We start from the raw sequence: 26,856 nt of genomic DNA on the forward strand, positions 1-26,856 counted from the left end.
TTGCAAAACAATCCAAAAACTGGTAGAAAAACACTTTTCAAAACAATTATCATGAATGCGTGTATGTAAACAATCAGCTGCTGCGTATGTATAAGTAAAAATAGTATGACATTTGGCGATGTTGTCAATTAAATTGCGGAGAAATAAACGCGGAATAGCTCCAAAATAGCTGTTTTCTTCGTTCGAAATGTATTGTCAACACTCTCATTTTTCAACGCGAAAGAATGGTTAAGTGAAGTTTTTTTCGTGCCAACAAACATAGTACCCACCTTTAATGCAAAAAATTATGTTAAATGTGATGAGATAAACCGAAAAATGTTATATTTATAATAAATTATAAATGTTTAATCAAATCAATAAACATCTACACAATCGTGTTTTACTTGACCACAATGATTCTTCTACAATTACCTTAAAATGCACTTTTTCTGATAGTTTGCAGGGGTTCTTATTGGTATCCTTCGAAATTGATCTAAATAGGCACCTAATAATTGCACTGATGAGAAACTTTTTCGTAGTAAGTGTGTAAATATAACCATAGCGATAGGCGGTAGGCGAACACTTATTTACGTGTATTTCTTATGGGAAGCCCAAAATCCGCGACGGAATACCGTGACGGCTGGCGGCGTGTCGCTAATTTAAAACTTATTCTAACTCCTTGGCGAAAACTGGTATAGTGTTGCCATCGCTTTTCAATTTTTTTAACTCACCACTAGGAATTGCTGTTGCCTGGACACGTGTAGATTATTTTTTCTTGAAATAACTCAACAAATAACAAGCCATTGTATGTTTTTATTCAACTTCATTGTTTAATATTGTCAAAGCATGCTGTATTGACAACAAAAACGCTAGGAAACGTGGAAAAGGGAATTATTCGCCGTCAAGCTTATTGTATTTGCCGTTGCGGCAAAAATGTTGGCAGGGTATGTGCCTGAAAATACTCAAAACAAAGATTTCGCATTTAGTCCTCACTAACGTTTTTTTAATGGAGTATAAGTGTGTAAATATAACCATAGCGATAGGCGGTAGGCGAACACTTATTTACGTGTATTTCTTATGGGAAGCCCAAAATCCGCGACGGAATACCGTGACGGCTAGCGGCGTGTCGCTAAATTAAACTTATTCTAACTCCTTGGCGAAAACTGGTATAGTGTTGCCATCGCTTATCAATTTTTTAACTCACCACTAGGAATTGCTGTTGCCTGGACACGTGTAGATTATTTTTTCTTGAAATAACTCAACAAATAACAAGCCATTGTATGTTTTTATTCAACTTCATTGTCTAATATTGTCAAAGCATGCTGTATTGACAACAAAAACGCTAGGAAACGTGAAAAAGGGAATTATTCGCCGTCAAGCTTATTGTATTTGCCTTTGCGGCAAAAATGTTTCGCCTATCGCTATGGTTATATTTACACACTAACAGTTTTTCGCGCGAAAACGTGATCTTAGTACTAGGCTTAAAGCAGTTAATTCTCCAACATTTTTTTATCTGCCAGCTTTTTAATGTTTTCAATAACGTAGAATCCATAACTTTGGTTTTCGGCGAAGATATATACATTTAGTGACTTCGTTAAAGTTTTCTTTCATTTTTTTATTTTCACTTACCAATTATTATAAACTATTTGAAGTAAATTCAGTTATTTGTCTAAAATTTTGAAATTTTTCAATTGACTACGAGCTTCATTGCATAAAGAAATGTTGAAATCCACATGGTTTTTTCATAGCAATTTGGTATAGTGTATTGTCAACGTTTTCTCATATTATCTTCAACACGTTCTCAAAGATTTCGTCAACATTTTGGCAAATTGGAAGTAATTCGCAAACAATTTGAAGATGTATAGAATATTAGATGGTGTTGTTTGAAAAGAAGGTTTGAAAGCGTGTCGATAACAAGCATTTCTACTATGGTTAGGTTTATTGGGTAGTATTATTTGGGTAGGGAATTATGAAAATATTGATCTTGGCAACACTGAATGTATCGAGCCTTACTAATCGATAACATTAAAATTGCTTGGAATAAATAGTGTTTATCGATATTATTGTAATCTCGAATTGCATTTCGTCAGGTAGAAATAAAGACGCAAAACAATTATTAATAAAATATATTGTTAAAAAATAATCAAATTTATTATTTCAGTTAACTAAAGTTCGTGTGTAATATCCAAATATCGTAAACAATGACCGGTCGTGGTAAGGGAGGAAAAGGTCTGGGAAAAGGAGGTGCCAAACGTCATCGTAAAGTACTTCGTGATAATATCCAAGGTATAACAAAGCCAGCCATACGTCGTCTGGCTCGTCGTGGTGGTGTCAAACGTATATCGGGCTTGATATACGAAGAAACTCGCGGCGTATTGAAGGTAAGTGACTATGGGTTGTGGGTCAGATGTACAATTATCCATTGTTTCAATTTGGTATTGATTGGAATATAATTTGTGCTCTTTTTTTAAGGTATTTTTGGAAAACGTCATTCGTGATGCAGTCACCTATACTGAGCATGCTAAACGTAAAACTGTAACCGCTATGGACGTGGTCTATGCATTGAAACGTCAAGGTCGTACTTTGTACGGTTTTGGTGGTTAAACATGGTCTCGGAAAGCATCCAGCTGTCATCTATATTTACTTATTAAGTCTATCTTGACCACTCCAATACCATTTGGAAAATTTCATAGTTTATAAAACTTCAAACATCCCATGTAATTCGATGAGTATTCCGTGTTCCTTTTATGTGTTATGTATGTTCCAAATTAAATTCTAATTTCATATTTCAAATAAAATTCCATAAAAGTGACAGCATATTTAAAAAGATTTTTTAGTGGGCGATGAATACTTTTGTTTGAAATCGCAAATACACGTAAGTATTCGTATGTGAATGTACTTTTTCTCTTAAGAAGAGACGAGGTGTATGGTATTTTCATGTCGTTGGTAGGATAGTTTTTTCATGTTGGATAATCCTTTGGCTCGCTATGCCATTCTGAAGACCCAGATACTATATGAATATTCATGTAGACCCTGATATCGTTATAGTCCAAAACTAAATATGCCAAGGCATATATAAAATCTACGAATATGGGAAAACTAATCGTACGGCAAATGTGAACAAGGATACATTCATCTTTCATAAACTGAGTTTAATGGAATTACAAATACATAATTATAGAAATATATGTAGATTCTAGAAACCATTATCAAAATATATTTACAAATTAAAATTTAGTTTTATTAATCTATTCTGACCATCCTTGATGTTACATTCTCGAAATCATTTACTCCTGATCGTCGCATAATCCCAAAAATAGGGATCGCGGTGATTTTTCCCTTTTATCAATGCCAGCCTTTTTCATATCAATTTCCTTTTCCAAATGTGTTGGCATAGGCGTTAAAGGCATTTTTGGTGGATTCTTATTGCGGCGTAGAAAAACTTTCATTGGTTGATATTCCATTATGTCATTACGCAAGGTATCGGAATCGGTAGAGTTAACCTCACTACTGGTAGTGCTACGAGTTGTAGGCATTGACAAATCATCTAATTCCAAATTATTTAAATTATTATTGATATTGTTATTAGTGTTCTTGAAACTACGCAATTTCATTCGTGTGGCATTGACGACAGTGGATACTGCGCTGCGACTGGTATTATTGGTCATGGTGTCACCAATATTACTCTCAAAGTGTACGGATGCCAAATTACCCTAGAAACAAAAAATACGTACAGATGTTAGTATTTCAATTTACTTAATTGAAATGTATTCGAAAATAGTATTTTTATAGTAAATTTTATTTATAGAAAATTTATAGATATTATTTTTTTTTAATTTTGAGTATATATTCGATTTTACCAGAAAAAATTTAACAAAAAAAAAACAAAAATACAAATTAGTTTATTCGTTTTAGTTTTAAGTTTTACTACATATTGCTTTTATACCCACCACCATAGAATGGTGACGGGGGTATAATAAGTTTGTCATTCCGTTTGTAACACATCGAAATATCGATTTTCGACTATATAAAGTATATATATTCTTGATCAGGTAGATATAACCATGTCCGTCTATCTGTCTGGCTGTCTGTGTGTCTGTTGTAGTCACGCTACAGCACAAACTCGTCTTTTGTCTGCAAACAGGTCAAATTCGAAGATGGGCTATTATCGGTTCAGGTTTTGATATAGTCCCCATATAAACCGACCAATCCGATTTGGGGTCTTGGGCCTATAGAAACCGTAGTTTTTAACCAATTTGCCTGAAATTAAAAATCTAGAGGTATTTTAGGACCATAAAGAGGTGTGCCTAGAAACAAAAAATACGTACAGATGTTAGTATTTCAACTTACTTAATTGAAATGTATTCGAAAATAGTATTTTTATAGTAAATTTTATTTATAGAAAATGTATAGATATTATTTTTTTTAATTTTGAGTATATATTCGATTTTACCAGAAAAAAATTTAACAAAAAATACAAATTAGTTTATTCGTTTTAGTTTTAAGTTTGACTACATATTGCTTTTATACCCACCACCATAGAATGGTGACGGGGGTATAATAAGTTTGTCATTCCGTTTGTAACACATCGAAATATCGATTTTCGACTATATAAAGTATATATATTCTTGATCAGGTAGATATAACCATGTCCGTCTATCTGTCTGGCTGTCTGTGTGTCTGTTGTAGTCACGCTACAGCACAAACTCGTCTTTTGTCTGCAAACAGGTCAAGTTCGAAGATGGGCTATTATCGGTCCAGGTTTTGATATAGTCCCCATATAAACCGACCAACCCGATATGGGGCTTGGGCCTATAGAAACCGTAGTTTTTAACCAATTTGCCTGAAATTAAAAATCTAGAGGTATTTTAGGACCATAAAGAGGTGTGCCAAAAATTGTGAGTATCAGTCTATGTTTTGATATAGCCCCCATATAGACCGATCTCCCGATTTTATTTCTTGGGCTTATAGAAACCGTAGTTTTTATCCAATTTGCCTGAAATTGGAAATCTAGAACTATTTTAGTACCATAAAGAGGTGTACCAAAAATGTTGAGTATCGGTCCATGTTTTGGTATAGCCCCCATATAGACCGATCTCTCGATTTTATTTCTTGGGCTTATAGAAAACATTGTTCTTGTCCAATTTGCCTGGAATTGGAAATCTAGAAGTATTTTAGGACCATAAGGAGGTGTGCCGAAAATGGTGAATATCGGTCCATGTTTTTATATAGCTCCCATATAGACCGATCTCCCGATTTTACTTTTTGGGTTTGTATAAACCATAGATTTTATCCAATTTGCCATAAATTGGAAATATAGCGGTAATTTAGGAATATAAAGAGGTGTGTCAAAGATGGTGAGTATCGGTCCATGTTTTGGTATAGCCCCCATATAGACCGATCTCCGGATTTTACTTCAGGGCTTATAGAAACCGTAGTTTTTATCCAATTTGCCAGAAATTGGAAATCTAGGGGTATTTTAGGACCATAATGAGGTGTACCAAAAATGGTGAGTATCGGTTCACAAGGAGAATATCTGTCATCAAACCCCCCTGAAATTTCAAAGGAAACTATAATATTTGATTCATGGTGGTATTTAAGATTCGACCCGGCCGAATTTTTCGAATTTTTAGGAGTATTTGAATTTATTGGAATTTGCATAACAAATATAAATAATTTCGAAGTTTTGTATGGAAAATTTTAATTTTGTGGGATTTTCGTAAAAAAATGAATTCTTCTTAAAGTTTCTACACTCATAGAAAAAAGTCTGCAAATAACAGCAGTCGATGTCTGCTGTTATATTTTTGTACTTCAGGGCCTAATGAACAATAAATTGTAAAATTTTTAAGTTATAAATTTTTCCCCAAAGCATATTTAAGAACCAAAAGTAATTTTTGGTATATTTTTGCACTGTAACATACTTACAATCTCATAAATACGATCAGCAAACATTTTGTTTGCTGTTATGCCTCAAATCGATAAATATTCAGATTTTTAATCAATTAGTATAGATTTTCATAAAATATTGTTTTAATTATGTTAGGATAGCTCCTAAGTTGATATTTTTATTTGTTTCAGCCAAAATAAAACATGATTTAGTGTAGTCGAGCTTAAAAAAAGGCAGGAAATATTTGCTATTTCAGCAAACAGTGACTGCTGTCCCTTTTTCAGCAGACTTTCTGCTGTTTTAGCAGATTTTTCTGCTGTCCCTACTAACAAATTTCTTTGGGTGTACAAAAATCACTATATTGCACATTTCATTTAGATAATTTCAGTTTAGTAAATAAATTGAATTCTTCAGAAAATTTCAATATATTTGAATTTTCATAGGAAATTTAAATTTATGTGAATTTTCACAGAAAATTTAAATTTATACCAATTTTTATAGAAAAAAGCAGTTTATTCGAATTTTATAGGAAATTGCAATTTATTCAAATTTCAAAAAAAAAACTTAATTATTTTTTCTTTTGTTTTTTTGTAATTTGAGTACATATTGGTATTTTCACAGAAAATTCTATTTTATTCGAGTTTTCATAGAAAATCTGAATTATTCGAAATTTCAACTATTCAAATTTTCATGAATGATTTTAATTTATTCCAATTATCATAGAAAATATTAATGTAGGAAACTTTCTTTTGATTTTTATTTATAATGAAGTTTATTGAATAATTTCCTTACAAGTAGTAAAAATAATAAAGGATGAGTTAATTCACTTAAAATTATGCTTAAAGACTACTTCTTTTCTCGTTCACGGTCTAAGAGAGAGTGTTCTTGAGGAAGGCTGTACAAGTACTAGTAAGCGTCAAGTTACTGTTCACTGTCTGTCTTTGTATGCAACAAGGTTGCCATCCTACAACCGGCCCTCCTGACGGCAATACGCCCCGGATTGCAGAACCCACGGCTTCATGTTCTCAGCTACCGTCGATGTTCTGTTGGGTCCCTCATGCTCTCCGACTTTCTCCACTTCGTACCTTCCATGTCGTGACACTCTCGTTATCTTGTATGGTCCCAAAAATTTACCTCTCAGCTTTAAACCAGTACCAAACTGGGTACGCTTAATCGCGACCAGATCATTCTCCTTATACACGGTCTCTGGCTTTCGTCTTTCATTGAAGGTTTTGCAATTCTCATTCTGAATAGCGGTTATATTCTCTCTTGCCGAAGCTCTCACTTCCTCTCTTTCTTGGCAAAAATCCATCATCAATTCCGCTTCTAGAATTTCTCTCAAGTCAGGGTTCTCTTCACGTCTCATCTCAACTCCGGTTAACAATTTGAATGGTGACACCTTAGTACTTCTTGGTGGTGTACTATTTATCATCATCTGCACTTTACGGACGTGCTTATACCAACTCTTTGGGTCTTCTTGGCAACATTTCGCAATCATGGGTACTACAATTCGATGTATCCTCTCGACTTGACCATTGCCTCTAGGTACCCCTGTCGCTATCATCAAATGTTGTATTCCAGCTTCTTCGCAATACTTCTCAAAATTTGTGGACGTAAATGCTGTCCCGCGATCCGTAATTATCCGAACTGGATTTCCAAATATAGCAGCCTGTCTCTCTAGACATTCTAAAACAGCGTTAGTATCCGTCGACTTTGTGGGATAAAGCCACACAAACTTCGTGAATGCGTCTATAACAACTAAAATGTGATTATAAGCCTTACTCGTCGTTTCCATTGGTCCAACATGATCGATGTGATAGGTTGCCAAAGGTCGGGCTTCTTTATCAATCGGATTCAAAAATCCTTCCTTTCTTCCACTCTTAGCGTCCGTGATGATGCACTGCACACAACTTCGCACGATCTTCTCAACTTTCTGGGTAAGTCCTGGAATATAATATTGTTTTTGCACTAAATCTTTTGTCTTGGTCACCCCAAAGTGACCTTGTTTATGCGCCATCGTTATTATCTCGTCTTCCATTTGATGTGGAACCACTATTAATTCCGTTGTAGGGTCTTTGAAAATTACACCATTCTTCAAATAATAGTCCTCATAAGGACCCTTCTCCAAAACAGATCATACAGCTCTTGTCCATTCGTCCTTCAACTGGGCATCTTTAAGTCTATGACTCAAACTGCTCTCCACCAAAAGACACGACACCCTACTCAATGCATCTACGTGCCTCATCTTGGTTCCGGATCGGTGTTCAATCTTGTAATCAAAGTCTTGTAAAAACATTGCCCATCTAGAAACTCGTGGTGGAACATCAGCTTTACTCATTGTCATCTTAAATGCGTTACAATCGGTAATAATTTTAAATGGTATCCCCAATAAATAAATGCGCCATTTTTTCTTCAAATAATAGTCCTCATAAGGACCCTTCTCCAAAACAGATCTTACAGCTCTTGTCCATTCGTCCTTCAACTGGGCATCTTTAAGTCTATGACTCAAACTGCTCTCCACCAAAAGACACGACACCCTACTCAATGCATCTACGTGCCTCATCTTGGTTCCGGATCGGTGTTCAATCTTGTAATCAAAGTCTTGTAAAAACATTGCCCATCTAGAAACTCGTGGTGGAACATCAGCTTTACTCATTGTCATCTTAAATGCGTTACAATCGGTAATAATTTTAAATGGTATCCCCAATAAATAAATGCGCCATTTTTTCAGAGCTTCTACGATTGCAAGAACTTCCAACTCGTAGGAGTGGTACCTTTCTTCATACGGCTTGGTTCTTCGACTCATAAATTGTATCGGATGCATCTGCTGATCCTCTGAGTCCTTCTGCAAAAGCATTGCACCATATCCAAACTTACTCGCATCCGCATGTACCTCAGTAACAGCATTCGGATTAAATAATTTCAACACAGGTGCACTCACAAGAGCATCTTTCAATTGTTGACACGCAGCCAAAACTTCATCGGTTATCTTAAATGTTGTCTTCTTTCTCAATAAATCCGTCAACGGCTTCGCAATAATTGCATATTCACAAATGAATCTTCGAAAATACGTCGTTAGTCCAAGAAATCGTTCTACGGTCTTACGATCAGTCGGCACTGGGAAATTCTTAACTGAAATAATCTTATCCTCATCAGGCCTAATAGAACTATCTTCTATGACATATCCCAAGAAATGCACTTTCGTTCTCAAAATTTGACTCTTCCTCCACTTTATCTTTAATCCGCTCAAAGACGCTCTCTCCAAAACTAATTCCAATTTTTGCAACCCTTCTATCATATCCTTGGCTGGAATAATGATATCGTCCATGTACACTACTATCGTACCATCTTGTATCAAATCTTGTAACACAGCAAAAATAAATCTTGTAAACACAGCAGGAGAATTTGTAATGCCAAATGGGACATACAGAAATTCGTATTGCCCATTGTGCGTTACAAACGATGTGTACTTCCTAGACGACTTCTCCATAGGTACGTGGAAAAAACCATTCACTAAATCCAATGTCGTATACACCTTGGCACTCTGCAACTTATCAAGTACATCGTCAATTAAAGGCATTGGGAAATGATCTCGAATTATCTTCTCATTCAGCTTTCGATAGTCGCAGCATAGTCGCTTTGACCCGTCTTTCTTTGAAACTAATACCACTGGGGAAGCATATTCTGATGTGCTCGGCACTATGATCCCTTCATGCAACCAATGCTTTACTTGTTGCTCCACTATTTCCTGATCGGAAATCGGCATTCGTCTTGCGCGTTGGTAAATTGGTGTATCGTCTTTTAAAATCAATTTCATCTCAATCGGGCTTTTCACACCACTTCTTGGTTTATACCCATTCACTAATTTTTTCACGTTTGTCAAAATGTCTCCATCTAGATGACCCAGATCAACATCATCATCATCTCCGTGGTCTACTTCAAAATTAAGGCAAATGCTACCAAATTCTTCCAAAAATAGATTTCTCTCTGATGGTTTTCGAATTGTAATTTCTCCATCTTTCATGGTCATTTCAGTTCTCAAAAGTAGACTATTTCCAATCATTATCGAATGATTTACGTCACGCTCAGAGACGATATAAAACGTAACATCGAAATTCTCGCCATCTATAATTATCTCAGAATTAAAACGACCCATCGTAGCAATTCCACTGTCGCCTATGCCTCGTAGCACCACTTTCTCTGGCACAAAATTCACTTCGCCAAGTAGGAATAACGTATCAAACCTCATTATGCAAATGTCACATCCAGTATCAATTAAAGCAGACAACTTCTTGCCTTTTATAGTCACGTCTTTAAAAATTAAATTCGAACCTTTCTGCACCATGTTCGCTTGTCTCTTCTCATTCGTCTCAGGTCCTTGTTTCACTTCTTCACATTCAAATGAACGATGTCCATATTTTTGGCATTTAAAACATTTGTAATCTTTAACAGAACAATCTCTAGCCAAATGTGACTTTCCACCGCATTTAAAACATTTCCTCTGGTCTTGCGTCTTTTCGACATGTCCACTATTATTCTTCGCAGCACTCGAATTAGAAAATTTCGCTCTATTTAATGATTGAGGATTTTGTCTAATTTTCTCATAAATCGAAATTTGCTTTTTCAGGCCCCTTATGTCATTCGCCTCGTATAGCACTGTCTTACCGACTCTGGAATCCGGAATACCTTCAATGAAATATTCAATTATACTTTTTTCGTCTACGTCAGATTGTTTTGCTATCTCCATCATGCTATACAAATAAACAAGCAAGCTCTCATCTTTCTGCAAACGTCGGTTACGCAGTTTGTTATGAACTTGAGCCTCCGATAACGTCGAACCAAATTCTGCTAACAATGACTGCTTTAACAACTCCCAGTTGGTTATACCTCTTTGACTTCGTATGAATGACTTTGCCGCACCAATTAGCAATTGTTTACCATAAACAAATTTTTGCAAATTAGACCAACTAACAATTTCGGCCATTTCCTCAAATTCTTGTAGCCATTGGTCAATATCATGTGACGAAGTTCCATTAAATTCAGTCAGGCTATCTTTAACTTCTTTTAGGGTATACATACTCTTCGCAACAGAATCTTCTCGAGCAAAGCCATGCAGTGGGCTCTGGTCCTCCAAGGAATTACAGTCATCTTGCCGCTCACCATCGTCAACGGTCATCTCAGTCCGTAAATCCAACTCAAAATGTCTTAACAATCTTTCTTGTAATTCGGCCTTTAAGCCCTGCGTACTTAAACCCAATTCTGCTAATTTCCCTCTCAAAGCCTCCACAGTCATCCCTAAAACACTCTCTCGGTCCATGTCCGACATTTTTATCAATTATTTAACTTATAATGAAATCAAAATTGACAAAATAATTTTAGGAAATATAGATAATTAAAATCAATTTAAAATACAAAAATTATACAAAGCAAAATAAAACTAGAATACTCTCACCAATATTCTCTACAAAATTAAATTCGTCTTTACAAAGCATAAATCAACATAGACATCAAAACAGCTCTGCTTCCTTCACTCCGTTCTGCTTGCGTCTTTGCTTTTGCGCACACACAGCAAAATCTCTTCTCTCAACACGGCAAACTTCTCTGTACCACGGCAAAATTCTTCTCAATACCACGGCAAAATTCTTCTTCTTGACAACAGCAATTAAGCTCTTCACTAACACAGCTAAACGCTCTTCACAAATACAGCTTACAACAGCTCTTCACAAACTCGGCAACACGGCCCTTCACAATACAGCTCACAAGCTTTTCCCAAGTACAGCAACAAAACTTTTTCGCCCTTAAGCAGTTTTCTTCTTTCTGGATTCTTCTTTATTTTCGGCAAACTTCTCAGCCGTTTTTTCAAACTTTTTCGTCTCGGCAACACAAACTCTATTTTTTAGTGTACATACAATGGCGTGATGTACATAAAAAATGGTCTCTCTCACACACTCTGTCTCTCTCTTATCTCGACCAACCCTTATTTTCAAAAAGTAACGACGTTTTCAACCAACTACTTGTGCTTCACTCATACACACACATATGTCCATCGATGTTAGTGATCGCTTTAGCTTCAATCTGAATTTCACAACAAGACTGTCTGTGCATGCCCGCGCAAAATGCCTTCGAGATTCTTGTTTCAGTGAATTTCACAACTCAATAGCAAACTTTTTGTTGTTGTTGGTTCTTTATTGTCTTACTATGCTTAACACAGAGTTTTACTATGTTACTTTTTATAATTGCTTCTTTTTCACAACTTCACAAAATTCTTTTTGGTCGAGTCTCTTTAATTAACAAACATAAGCTTTTTCTTTTCGTCTCAGCTTCTTAGTCTTTTCACCACACAATTCAATAGAATTACTCGACTCCTTTATCCTCGGTCGAGCCCCCAAAGTTTGTAGGAAACTTTCTTTTGATTTTTATTTATAATGAAGTTTATTGAATAATTTCCTTACAAGTAGTAAAAATAATAAAGGATGAGTTAATTCACTTAAAATTATGCTTAAAGACTACTTCTTTTCTCGTTCACGGTCTAAGAGAGTGTTCTTGAGGAAGGCTGTACAAGTACTAGTAAGCGTCAAGTTACTGTTCACTGTCTGTCTTTGTATGCAACAAGGTTGCCATCCTACATTAATATATTCCAATTTTCATATGAAATTTTATTTTTATAGAAATTTTTAATTTATTCTTAATATAATATACAGCGTTGCCAATTTAGCTTTTTTCCCGCTAGATTTGGCTTTTTTTGAAGACGTTTAGCGGGAAAAAAATGCATTTAGCTTTTAGCTTTTTTTCTGGCTTTTTTTCATGACCCTTTTAGCTATTTTTGGCTTTTTTTATTTTCGGCATGTTCCTATTGAAATATGGATAAAACTTCGTTTTTATCTAATTTCTACTTAAAGTCGAGTCTGAATTTGAAAATTTAAGTTTTCGTTAGCACGTTTTTAAAGCACTGTGATAGCTCATGAAGAAAAAGCTGAGAAAACGAATAAATTCAAATTTGACTCGGAATCAATACAAAAATCATTAGTGTACAAAATCTTTGGAACCGAACATAGAAATAATTAAGGAAATAAAGTTTTGAATGTGGTATTATTTTTTTTAACACCAAAAAATGCAATAAAAAATTCGTAGTGATAGGATCAAAACAAATCTGCTATTTATTAATGGGATGGATTTACATTTACGAAAATTGGACAACAGTAGGTTTGGGAAATTTTCGAATAAAAGTTATTCATTATAAACTTGCAAGACAGTTATAATGGGTTTTATTCTCTTGGGTAAAATTAGGAGAAGTGTACACGTTCACGAATTTATCATTAATTCAGTTAAAACGAAATATATAGATATTTTCTAATGCAGTTCTATGTGACATTTTCTAATGCAGTTCTATGTGACATGATTAACCAACTGACAATTGCAAGTTCACTGAGAAAAATGTTTTTACAAGGAAATATAAACGAAGGACTTCCAGTAAAAATTTGTGATAGTAATCAAAATGTATCGAGTACGCCAACAGAGCTAATATGACTCAGATTTTCTTACAGTCTCACAGAAATGGAATTAAATTGAATACAATTAAAATATTATGCTTTTTAAGTGAAATAAAGCCTTTAAGTTTGCTAAATTTTAATTCAAAAATGTGACTTTTGATACAAAAAAATTTAGCTTTTTTTCTAGCTATTTTTTTAAATTTTTTAGCTTTTTTGGCTAGTTTTTTGGACAAATCTAGCGGTTTTTGGTGAAACAATTCTGGCAACGCTGATAATATATTCGAAGTTTTATAGACAATTTGAGTTTGTTCGAACTTTCACAGAAAATTTCAGTACATTCGATTTTCAATCGAAAGCGAAATTTCTTAGAAAATTTCAATTGTAATATGATAGATGTTTTTAACTATTATTATGTTCGAATTTTTATAAAAAATGTTAGTTTATTCGATTTGTTATAGACAATTTGATTTTATTCGAATTTTCATAGAAAATTTCAGCATATTCGAAAGTTTGAATTTATACAAATTTTCAAACAAAAATTTCAATTCATACGAATGTGTATAGAAAATTTCATTTTATTTATTTATTTTTATTCGAATTTTTATAGAAAATTTTAGTTTGTTGGAATTTTCATAGAAAATTTGAGTTTTAATTTGTTAGATTTTTTTTTTAAACTATAATACGTTCGATTTTTTATACAAAAATTTAATTTATTCGAATTGTTATAGAAAACTTGATTTTATTCGATTTTTTATAAAAAATGTCAATGTATTCGAATTTTCTTATTAAAAAAAAATAATTATCGACTTTTCATTGATTATTTCAATTTATTCGAATTTTCATAACAAATATAAATATTTTCGAATTTTCGTATAAAATTTCATTATATTTAAGTTTTTTTACAAAATTTTTATTTTTATTCGAATTTTTATAGAAATTTTAATATCTTCGAATTTTCGTAGAAAATTTTAATACTTTCGAATTTTCATTTTGTTTTTTTAAGAAAACTTTAGTTTGTTCGAATTTTTATAGACAATTTGATTTTATTCGAATTTTCATAGAAAATTTCAGTATATTCGAATTTTATAACAAATTAAAAAAAACATACGAAGTTGTTTAGAAATTTTAATTTTGTTTGGACTTTTATAGACGATTTAAAACAAAAAATATAAATTGGTTTATTCGGTATTGACTACATATTGGAATTTCAGAATATTCATAGAAAATTTCAATTTTCATTGATGATTTCAATTTAATCGAATTTTCATAGCAAATATAAATATTTTCATATGAAATTTCATTTTATTGTGGTTTTTTTATATTTTTATTTTTATTCGAATTTTTATAGAAAATATTAATATTTTCGAATTTTGAGAAAGAATTTTAGTATTTTCGAATTTTCGTAGAAAATTGTAATACTTTCGAATTTTCGCAGACAATTTTACTTTTCTAAGAAAATTTCAGTTTGTTCGAATTTTTATTGACAATTTTATTTTATTCGAATTTTCATAGAAAATTTTAGTATATTCGATTTTTTTAGAAAATTTAAATTTATTTTCAAAAAAAAAATATATATGCATACGAATTTGTTTAGAAAATTTAATTTTGTTCGAATTTTCATAGAAGATTTAAAAAAATACAAATTAGTTTATTCGATTTTTTAATTTTGACTACATATTGAATTTTTTTTGGAATTTTGGAATATTCACTTTCAAATAATTCGAATTTTTATGGATTATTTTAATTTATTGGAATTTTCATAGTAAATATAAATATTTTTGAATTTTTATATGAAATTTAAAATGAAATTGGAATTTTTATAGAAAATTTTAATATTTTCGAATCTTCGTAGAAAGTTTTAATACGAATTTTAATAGAAATTTTTACTTTTCTAAGAAAATTTCAATTTATTCGAATTTTAATAGACAATTTGAGTTTACTGGAATTTTCACAGAAAATTTCAGTATATTCGAATTTTCATAGAAAATTTCAGTATATTCGAATTTTATTTTGTCTTGTTATTGTTGATTTATTCTTCAATCATTATTGTTGTTTGTGATTTCAGCTTTAAGCTAATATTCGAATTTTTACAAAAAAGCTAATTCAGACGAAATTGTGTAGAAAATTTAATTTTGTTTTGTTTTTTCGTAGAAGATTTAAAATAAAAAAAATTCAAATTGGTTTATTCGATTTTTTAATTTTGATTATAATTGGATTTTTTTTTTGGAATTTTGGAATATTCATAGAAAATTTCTGAAAATTTCAATTTATTCGAATTTTCATAGCAATTTTCAAATTTATTCGAATTCGAAAATTTCAATTTATTCGAATTTTCAAAGCAAATATGTATAAATATTTTCGAATTTTCATATGAAATTTCATTTTATTGGGTTTTTTTACGAAAATGTTTATTTTGATTCGAATTTTTGTAGAAAATTTTAATATTTTCGAATTTTCACAGTAAATTTGAAAACTTCAATTTGTTTGAATTTTTTTATAGATAGTTCACTTCTAATTTATTCGAGTTGTAAGGAATGCTCCTCTGTCGCTGGCCGATTATACCTCGCCGAAACTGAACGACGGCGAAATGGGTTTCGCCAGAGTGAAAATAAACATGGTCCGAGATTTTGTTATATGCCGTCTCGGACCAGAATCATATGGAAGTGGCTTCCCGAAGTGCACCACCTCCAACAACGAAAAAAAAACGGACGGTTAAAAAAACTGATGTGGCAGCAGCTGTCCGATAAACTGCATCCATCGAGTCTATCCGGTACAGATATGGGTGGAGCGAGGAGCTCTACTAGTTTGCAGATACTTTACCGTATCATAAAGGGGCCCCGAAACATAAATATGCTTAGGATATATCTTAGAAAACTTACATCACTTTCATTGGAAAACTCTTGATCCGACTTGGAGATTTTACGTTTTTCGGGATCGTTTGGAATAGGATCGGTATATTTCACTTCACTTTTTACTTTGCGGACTTTATGAGGTTTCCTTTGCTCGGAGGCAGCATTAGAAGCAGGACTATTTTGTTGTCCATCGACTTCGGCCAGAGAATCTTGAGCTCCATTACGTGAGGATTTACGAGATCGCATGATATTATTACGAGGTGTTACTTCATCATTGCTAACCACAACACTATTGGCCAATTTTTGAAAATCGTTACGCCTATTGGGATTGGAAACTTTTTTTATAAGAATTTCTTATGGATCATTATTGTATGGCAAACTTACTCCCTAATAATCGATTGCAAAGATTCATCTTTAACGAGAACATAACCATCGGGTATATTGGATTTCATATCAGTCTCCAATTGTGCCTCATAGGCTATGATCTGTTGATTGAGTTTATCATTCAGCTGTTCCGCCTTACGTCGTAAAACTCTTTCGAAAGCCAATTGCTCCTCAAGAGTTTTTAATTGTTCTTTGAGTGAGGCCATAGTTATTTTGGGACGTTTGATCATTGTGCCATTAGGCCCGGGAATCAGTTCATGCTGCTGTCCGGCCAACAACTGTTGATCTTCATCCTCTTTGCCCAATTGTTCACGTATACTACGTTGAAGAAATTTACTTATTCCCGAATTGCCACGAACATTGAAATCAATGATGTAATTATTAATGTCCAAACAATCGAGTATTAAATTGGCTCCACGATCGGTTAGGCCACAATTTTCCATATCAATTACTAAAATCGAGGTGAGACAAATTAAAGAGCATTACAATTTCGGACATCATTTTTTTCCATATTACCTTTAATCCAGACATCCTCCTTTAATACCTCCACTATGGGTTTAATACCATCATCACCAATCTGGGGATTTCTTGCCAAGGTCAATGATCGTAAACCTGGCATAGTTTCGGGATCTACATCGCGATAACGCAATGATTTTTGCCAACCTTCTGTATAACGACTAATTTTTTGGATTTTAACCATATCGGCCACAAATTCGGCACCCTTTGTCGTCAATTCACATTCGGACAGATTAAGCTTTTCTATATTTTCTAAATATTTGATGGTGTTACATATAGCCTCACAACCTTTATCCCCTATATTCGAGCGTTGGAAGCTTATATCATGTAGACTTTCGTTTGAAGAAAGAGCCTGTAAGATAGAGAATACTTCTAAATATTGAAATCTATTTAGGATCTCCTCCCCTCATTACCTTTGCTATAGACTCCACATATTTGTCATTTAAGGGTAAACCTTCAAGGTTTAGAACTCGAAGATTTTTATTGAATTCAATACAATTCGATATAGCTTCTATAACACCGGAAAATATGAATTTGGTAAATAGTACGGGTTTTTGCCGAAAAAGTTTGGCCTTTTTCTCCGAATCCAAATGTTCCAGAACTTTTAGGGAATAAAAAGAGAGAGAAAGATTGATAGTGATAGAGAAAGAGAAACGGTGTATTTTGTTTTGGACTTTTGGAATATTCATAGAAAACTAGCGTAACCCGCTTCGCTGCGACTCCGGAAGCATATTTTCGATGACTTAGTCAATCATATCCTTCGATTTGAAAATAAATTCGAAAATATTTGATCTCTTTTAAAGAGTAGGGTCTTGGGAAGTCTGTCGCACAAAAACTGATGTAATGATTAATCACCATAAGCGTAGTAAGGCCTCTGGGGGAGGCCAGAAAAAAATTAGAATGTGAAAACCTATATATGATTTTCCATTGTATATTGTTACCGTAGTATAGATAGGGGGCTATAGCCCCCCTGGTTATAAATGTCTAGATACGGCAATGTTAATCACTCCATGGTTTCCACACACGTGTCTCGTACATTTCAAAAATATCGGACTACTTGCTTTTTCGTTTATATACAGAAATAGGGCGGTTTTGCAGATGCAACACGGGCCGGCTTAACAAACGTCGGGTAGGGTGTGTTCCCTTTCAACAAATTTTTATACCCTCCACCTTTGTCATTCCGTTTTGAAACATCGAAATATTGCTCTAAGACCCCATAAAGTATATATATTCTGAGTCGTGGTGAAATTCTGAGTCGATCTGAGCATGTCCGTCCGTCCGTATGTTGACATCACGCTAACTTCCGAACGAAACAAGCTATCGACTAGAAACTTGGCACAAGTAGTTGTTATTGATGTAGGTCGGATGGTATTGAAAATGGGCCATATTGGACCACTTTTACGTATAGCCCCCATATAAACAGACGCTCAGATTTGGCTTGCGGAGCCTCCTGGAGGAGCAAAATTCATCCGATCCGGTTGAAATTTGGTACATGGTTTTAGTATATGGTCTCTAACAACCATGCAAAAATTGGTCCAAATTGGTCCATAATTATATATAGCCCCCATATAAACCGATCCCCAGATGTGGCTTGCGGAGCCTCGAAGAGAAGCAAATTTCATTCGATGCGGCTGAAATTTGATACATGGTGTTAGTATATGGGCTTTAACAACCATGAAAAAATTGGTCCACATCGGTCTATAATTATATATAGCCGCCATATAAACCGATCCGCAGATTTGGCTTGCGGAGCCTCTAAGAGAAGCAAATTTCATCCGATCCGATTGAAATTTGGTACATGGTGTTAGTATATGGTCTCTCACAACCATGCAAACTTTGGTTCACATCGGTCCATAATTATATATAGCCCCATATAAACCGATCCCCAAATTTGACCTCCGGAGCCTCATGGATGAGCAAAATTCATCCGATCCGATTGAAATTTTGTACATGATGTTAGTATATGGTCTCTAACAACCGTGCAAAAATTGGTCCACATCGGTTCATAATTATATATAGCTCCCATATAATCCGATCCCCCATTTTGGCTTTCGGAGCCTCTAAGAGAAGCAAATTTCATCCGATCCGTCTGAAATTTGGTACATGGTGTTAGTATATGGTCTCCCACAACCATGCAAAAATTGGTCCAAATCGGTCCATAATTATATATAGCTCCCATATAATCCGATCCCCCATTTTGGCTTTCGCAGCCTCTAAGAAAAGCAAATTTCATCCGATCCGTCTGAAATTTGGTACATGGTGTTAGTATATGGTCTCCCACAACCATGCAAAAATTGGTCCAAATCGGTCCATAATTATATATAGCCCCCATATAAACCGATCCCCAGATTTGGCTTGCGGAGCCTCTAAGAGAAGCAAATTTCAACCGATCCGGCTGAAATTTGCTACATGTTGTAAGTATATAATCTCTAACAACTATGCAAAAATTGGTCCACGTCGGTCCATATTTATATATAGCCCCCATATAAACCGATCCCCCGATTCGGCTTGCGGAGCCTCTAAGAGAAGCAGATTTCATTCAATGCGGCTGAAATTTGGTACATGGTGTAAGTATATGATCTCTAACAACTATGCAAAAATTGGTCCACATCGGTCCATAATTATATATAGCGCCCATATAAACCGATCCCCCGATTTGGCTTGCGGAGCCTCTTAGAGGAGCAAATTTCATCCGATCCGGTTGAAATTTGGTACATGGTGTTAGTATGCAAAAACTGGTCCACATCGGTCCATAATTATATATAGCCCCCATATAAACCGATCCCCCGATTTGGCTTGCGGAGCCTCTAAGAGAAGCAGATTTCATTCAATGCGGCTGAAATTTGGTACATTGTGTAAGTATATGATCTCTAACAACTATGCAAAAATTGGTCCACATCGGTCCATAATTATATATAGCGCCCATATAAACCGATCCCCCGATTTGGCTTGCGGAGCCTCTTAGAGGAGCAAATTTCATCCGATCCGGTTGAAATTTGGTACATGGTGTTAATTTAATTTATTTATTTTCATATGTAACTAAGCCTTACAAAGGCCTTATACAGTTACTTAAAACAACATATATGGTCTCTAACAACTATGCAAACTTTGGTTCACATCTGTCCATAATTATATATAGCTCCCATATAAACCGATCCCCAGATTTGGCTTGCGTAGCTTCTAAGTATATGATCTCAACAACTATGCAAAAATTGGTCCACATCGATCCATAATTATATATAGCCCCCATATAAACCGATCCCCCGATTTGGCTTGCGGAGCCTCTAAGAGAAGCAAATTTCATCCGATCCGAAATTTGGTACATGGTGTTAATTTAATTTATTTATTTTCATATGTAACTAAGCCTTACAAAGGCCTTATACAGTTACTTAAAACAACATATATGGTCTCTAACAACTATGCAAACTTTGGTTCACATCGGTCCATAATTATATATAGCCCTCATATAAACCTATCCCAGACTTCCGGAGCCTCATGGATGAGCAAAATTTATCCGATTCGGTTGAAATTTGGTACGTGGTGTTAGTATATGGTCTCTGACAACCATGCAAAAATTGGTCCATATCGATCCATAATTATATATAGCCCCCATATAAACCGATCCCCAGATTTACCTCAGAGAGCCCCTTGGAAGAGCAAAATTCACCCGATCCGGTTGAAATTTGGTACATGGTGTTAGTATATGGTCTCTAACAACCATGCAAAAATTGGTCCATACCGGTCTTAATTATATATAACCCACATTTAAACCGATCCCCAGATTTGACCTCCGGAGCTATTGGAGGAGCAAATTTCATCCGACCCGGTTGAAATTTGGTACGTGGTGAAATTTGGTACATTGCGCTAGTATATGGCCGCTAACAACCATGCCAAAATTGATCCATATCGGTCTGTAGTTATATATAGTCGATTCCCAAAATTAATCTACCAAAATTTTATTTCTATAGAAAATTTTGTCAAAATTTTATTACTATAGAAAATTTTGTCAAAATTTTATTACTACAGAAAATTTTGTCAAAATTTTATTTCTATAGAACATTTTGTCAAAATTTTATTACTATACAAAATTTTGCAAGATTTATTTCTTTGGTACATTGCGCTAGAATATGGCCGCTAACAACCATGCCAAAATTGGTCCATATCGGTCTATAGTTATATATAGTCGATTCCCCAAAATTAATCTACCAAAATTTTATTTCTATAGAAAATTTGTCAAAATTTTGTCAAAATTTTCTTTCTATAGAAAATTTTGTCAAAATTTTATTACTATACAAAATTTTGCAAGATTTTATTCCTATAAAAATTTTGTCAAAATTTTATTACTATACAAAATTTTGTCAGAATTTTATTTCTATAGAAAATTTTGTCAGAATTTTATTTCTATAGAAAATTTTGTCAAACTGAATTATACACGTATTTAATCGGCCTTTTTATACCCACCACCATAGGATGGGGGGTATATTAACTTTGTCATTCCGTTTGTAACACATCGAAATATTGCTCTAAGACCCCATAAAGTATATATATTCTGGGTCGTGGTGAAATTCTGAGTCGATCTGAGCATGTCCGTCCGTCCGTCCGTCCGTCCGTCCGTCCGTCTGTTGAAATCACGCTAACTTCCGAACGAAACAAGCTATCGACTTGAAACTTGGCACAATTAGTTGTTATTGATGTAGGTCGGATGGTATTGCAAATGGGCCATATCGGTCCACTTTTACGTATAGCCCCCATATAAACGGACCCCAAAATTTGGCTTGCGAGGCCTCTAAGAGAAGCAAATTTCATCCGATCCGGCTGAAATTTGGTACATGGTGTTAGTATATGGTCTCTAACAACCATGCAAAAATTGGTCCACATCGGTCCATAATTATATATAGCCCCCATATAAACCGATCCCCCGATTTGGTTTGCGAAGCCCCTAAGAGAAGCAAATTTCATCCGATCCGGCTGAAATTTGGTACATGGTGTCAGTATATGGTCTCTAACAACCATGCAAAAATTGGTCCACATCGGTCCATAATTATATATAGCCCCCATATAAACCGATCCCCCGATTTGGCTTGCGAGGCCTCTAAGAGAAGCAAATTTAATCCGATATGGCTGAAATTTGGTACGTGATGTTAGTATATGGTCTCTAACAACCATGCAAAAATTGGTATACATCGGTTCATAATTATATATAGCCCCCATATAAACCGATCACCAGATTTGACCTCCGGAACCTCTTGGAAGACCAAAATTCATCTGATTCAGTTGAAATTTGGTACGTGGTGTTAATATATGGCCTCAAACTCCCATGCAAAAATTGGTCGATATCGGTACATAATTATATATAGGCCCCATATAAACCGATCCCCAGATTTGACCTCCAGAGCCCCTTGGAAGAGCAAAATACTTCCCATTCGGTTGAAATTTGGTACGTGATGTTAGTATATGGTATACAACAACCATGCAGGAATAAGAAGTTTTAAGATACCACAACCCAAGTAATTCGATTGTGGATGACAGTCTTTCGTAGAAGTTTCTACGCAATCCATGGTGGTGGGTACATAAGATTCGGCCTGGCCGAACTTGCGGCCGTATATACTTGTTTTAGTTTAATATATATCACGTATGGACCAACTTACAATTTAGAAGACGGTATGAGGAAGTTTTAAGATACCTTGCAATCGGCAAGTGTGACCACAACCCAAGTAATTCGATTGTGTATGACAGTCTTTAGTACAAGTTTCTATGCAATCTATGGTGGAGGGAGTGGAGATTCCGTGTGACCGAACTTACTGCCGTATATATTTGTTTTTTTTTTTTTTTAATTGTTCTGTATTCAAATCGTTTGACAATCTTCTACATTTCCTGTGAATTTCAAGCGTGATTTGTCAAGGGAAGGTATACTTCCCTTGACAAATCCAATAAATCGGAAAAAGTAAAAGTACTAAAAAATTGACCATATTAAAATTTGTTAAAGTGTTGGACACGGAGAACATGCCTTTCCCAAACATATACCGGAAAAAGAAGCAGCTTCTACGTTGCCTGTCAACTTCATGTAAATTTAAGTTTTTTACTTAAAAAAGTCTGGCAGAGTCTGGCCTGTGGAAAAATCATAAAATTATGTACCGAGTTCCCATTTATCGACAATCCTCCACTTTCTATTTTCAAAAAATCGGGCAAAAGGGAACACCTCTCCTTCGCTTCTACCGGACCAGATATCGTAAATTCACGTACCCGATATTCATTTCACAAACTACCCAACTTCATTATTCCCCTTCCCCAACCAGACATCGAAAAATCATGTTCCCTGTATAAATTTAATCATCTTCTGCCAATTTCTCTATTTTTTGTAAAGGGACGTCACTTTCTCTGCAAATTCCAAGAAAATCTGTAAATTTTCCTTGAAGTTTCCTAGTGTGGGGCAAGGAGAATGTTTCCTCTCCGTTCAAATATCCAAAAAACAGATACACCATATTGATTTCATAACCTTCCCCCACGGCCTTGGAAATTTCAAGAAAACTTTAGAATTTTAGTTTTTATTTTAAGTTTTTCCCCCACTCCGACCAAATATCGAAAAATTATGTAGCGCATCCTGTGTGTGACCGCCAAGAAAATGTCAAGCAAATTATAAGCCCAATTTTCAAAAAGCAGAGCAAGGGAAGGCCTCCCTTCCCGTCCAAATGTCACAAAATCGGGTATCTAATATTAATTTCATAACCTCTACCCACGTCCTCTGTAAATTTCAAATAAATTGGAATAGTTAAATTTTTCTCTGTATGTACTTTTATTTTTCCGACGAAATATCGAAAAATCAGGAATTTGATATAAATTTCATAACCTCACCCAGTTTTTCCGTAAAATTTCAATCGGAAAATGTTAGTTGTTTTTGGACTGTACCAATTATCGAAAATTGAAGTAGTCGTTCTTTGTTTAGACGCCCCCTTCAACCTTCCCCGAAAATTTCAACCAAATCGGATAATTTTGTTGTAATTTTCAATAAGGGGAATTCCCCCTCCCTGTCCAACTATGAACACATCAGATACCCCATATTAACTCTATAATCTTCCCTCACATCCTCCGTAAATTTCAAGTAAATCGGAAAAGTTATGTTTTTTATTGTACTTCATAAGTCGGGCAAAGGAGAGACCATCACCCTGACCAAATATCGAAAAATAAAGTAGCGGATCTTTGCCTAGAGGCCACCCCTAATCTTCCCCAAAAAATTTCAAGCAAATCAGCGAACTTTGGTCCAATTTTCAAAAAGTCGCGCAATGGGGAGGTCCCCCTCCAACCAAATCTCCAAAAATTAGGTACCCTATTTTCACCACATAAGCACTCTCTACATTCTCTGAAATTTTCAAGTAAATCGGTCCAGCCGTTTCCGAGCTTACCCCGAACATACAAACTGTAAAACCGTCTCTTATAGTTCGAGAGATATGGCCACCACAATTTCAGAATCAAGAATTGAAATCGGTCTATATGGAAGCCTTACCAAATGAACCGATAAAAACTAAATCCGATACAGGTTTTTGTGGCCAGTATATTAACAATTTCAGCAAATCGGATAAAAATAACGGTCTCTAGAAGCCCACGAAAGCCAATGGTTAGCATGCCCGCCTTGCATACACAAGGTCGTGGGTTCGATTCCTGCTTCGACCGAACACCAAAGAGTTTTTCAGCGGTGGATTATCCCACCTCAGTAATGCTGGTGAAATTTCTGAGGGTTTCAAAGCTTCTCTAAGTGGTTTCACTGCAATGTGGAACGCCGTTCGGACTCGGATATAAAAAGGAGGTCCCTTGTCATTGAGCTTAACATGGAATCGGGCAGCACTCAGTGATAAGAGAGAAGTTCACAAATGTGGTATCACAATGGACTGAATAGTCTAAGTGAGCCTGATACATCGGGCTGCCACCTAACCTAAGCTAACCTAGAAGCCCAAGGTTAGGTTAGGTATAGTGGTGTTTGGTCGAAACTGGGTTCGAACCTATGACCCTGTGTATGCAAGGCGGGCATGCTAACCATTGCATCACGGTGAATCTCGGTAAACCGGTAAACAGCTGCTAAATATGCTTCTTAATATATGATCCTACTTTGGGGATTTTTGATACGATTTGTGGGAATGATATATTCAGCAATATTTTCTTCGATTTGGAAACACTGTATGGCGTGGGAATCATAAGCGGCCACTTGGACGTAAGGGCACATGTATGTCGAATGAGAGTAGTGCAAGATTAACTTACCCATTGGAAAGGGTTTACGCATGCGTATGGCCAATGTTTGTAAGACTTGATCATAGTATAAAGCTTCCACAACCAACAACCAATCGTTAACACATAATTTATCACCGTAGAAATCCAGAACGGATGTACAATTATTTTTCGTTTTAATATCCGTCAATGGGGTAAGATTTTTCGATCGGCACAATTCCAAATAACGAAAATGAAATGAGCGACAACGACTCAATTTCTTCATGGTATTGACAGTGGCCACATCACGTACTTCCAAATTGTTACACTTATGCATTTTGCTATGGACATTGAGGGATTTAAACTACAAAAAAAATCAATCATATGCCTTTACTTACTTGAATTGATTTTCTTATCCTCTGCGGTTTAATTGATGCGGTATTGTTTTTCCCCAATTTTTTTTTATACCAAATAACACTTCCTGCTGTACGTTCTACTGTCCGAGGATATTTGCGCGCTTGTCCGTCACTGGGAAGGCTGTTGTATCTCACTTATGCTTCTATTGGAATGTTTGAAGGAAATGTGGAAAACTATTGACTTTTAGAAAATTTTTGAAAGCTGTTTTTTTTTTGAAGTATTGATAATTTTGGCATTTTTTGTTGTTATATTTTTTTTTAGGAATACTATGTTATCCTTCCAGCGAAAATTATATAAACGTTGTTATCGACTGTTTTAAGAAAAGATGAGTTTAACAGCCATTTACTTCATACTCATCCGGATGTGGAAACCACGGTTACCACTCGTGCCAAAAATAATCTACCAAAATTTGAAGAAAGTTTTACCAAAAATCTACCAAATTAAAAAATCTAATTTTGAGGTTGTTGCTAAGTATAAAAAATTTTATTACTGTATAAAGTTTTGTCGAAATTTTATTTCTATAGAAAATTTTGTCAAAATTTTATTTCTATAGAAATTTTTGTCAAAATTTTATTTCTATAGAAATTTTTTGCAAAATTTTATTTTTATAGAAATTTTTTTCAAATATTTCTATAGAGAAAATTTTCAAACTTTTATTCTAAAAAAATATTGTCAAAATTTTATTTCTATCGAAAATTTTGTCATAATTTAATTGTCAAAATTTTATTTCTAAAGAAAATTTTGTGAAAATTTGATTTCTTTAGAAAAATTTGTCAAAATTTAATTTCTACAGGATATTTTGTCAAAATTTAATTTCGAAGGAAATTTTGTCAAAATTTTATTTCTATAGAAAATTTTGTCAAAATTTATTTCTACAGAAACATTTGTTTTAAGTAAAGATGAGTTTAACAGCCATTTACTTCATACTCATCCCGGTGTGGCAACCACGGTTGCCACTCGAGCCAAAAATAATTTTACCAAAAATCTACCAAATTAAAAAAATCTAATTTTGAAGTTGTTGCTGAGTATAACAAATTTTACTACTGTATGAAGTTTTGTCAAAATTGTATTTCTATTAAAAATTTTGTCGAAATTTGCAAAATTTAATTTTTATAGAAAATTTTTTCAAAATATT

General features: G+C 34.4%; 2 protein-coding genes across 2 annotated transcripts; one reads left to right on the forward strand and one right to left on the reverse strand.

Moving 5' to 3' along the window:
- Positions 1 to 1,959: 1,959 nt before the first annotated feature.
- On the forward strand, positions 1,960 to 2,806 carry His4r (Histone H4 replacement). The gene is made up of 3 exons (XM_075292227.1): positions 1,960 to 2,069; positions 2,141 to 2,360; positions 2,452 to 2,806. Exons 2-3 carry the CDS (start codon positions 2,181 to 2,183, stop codon positions 2,581 to 2,583), a joined length of 312 nt encoding a protein of 103 aa, XP_075148342.1. The 5' UTR covers positions 1,960 to 2,069; positions 2,141 to 2,180; the 3' UTR covers positions 2,584 to 2,806.
- Positions 2,807 to 3,110: 304 nt separating this feature from the next.
- On the reverse strand, positions 3,111 to 25,937 carry LOC142222211 (protein Cep78 homolog). Its single transcript, XM_075292226.1, has 7 exons — positions 25,703 to 25,937; positions 25,359 to 25,645; positions 17,522 to 17,709; positions 17,109 to 17,460; positions 16,593 to 17,043; positions 16,236 to 16,527; positions 3,111 to 3,692 (listed from the first exon to the last, which is right to left on the reverse strand). Exons 2-7 carry the CDS (start codon positions 25,639 to 25,641, stop codon positions 3,267 to 3,269), a joined length of 1,992 nt encoding a protein of 663 aa, XP_075148341.1. The 5' UTR covers positions 25,642 to 25,645; positions 25,703 to 25,937; the 3' UTR covers positions 3,111 to 3,266.
- Positions 25,938 to 26,856: the final 919 nt, after the last annotated feature.

This window comes from Haematobia irritans, chromosome 1 (genome assembly GCF_050003625.1).
Source record: "Haematobia irritans isolate KBUSLIRL chromosome 1, ASM5000362v1, whole genome shotgun sequence".
Taxonomy (NCBI): Eukaryota; Metazoa; Arthropoda; class Insecta; order Diptera; family Muscidae; genus Haematobia; species Haematobia irritans.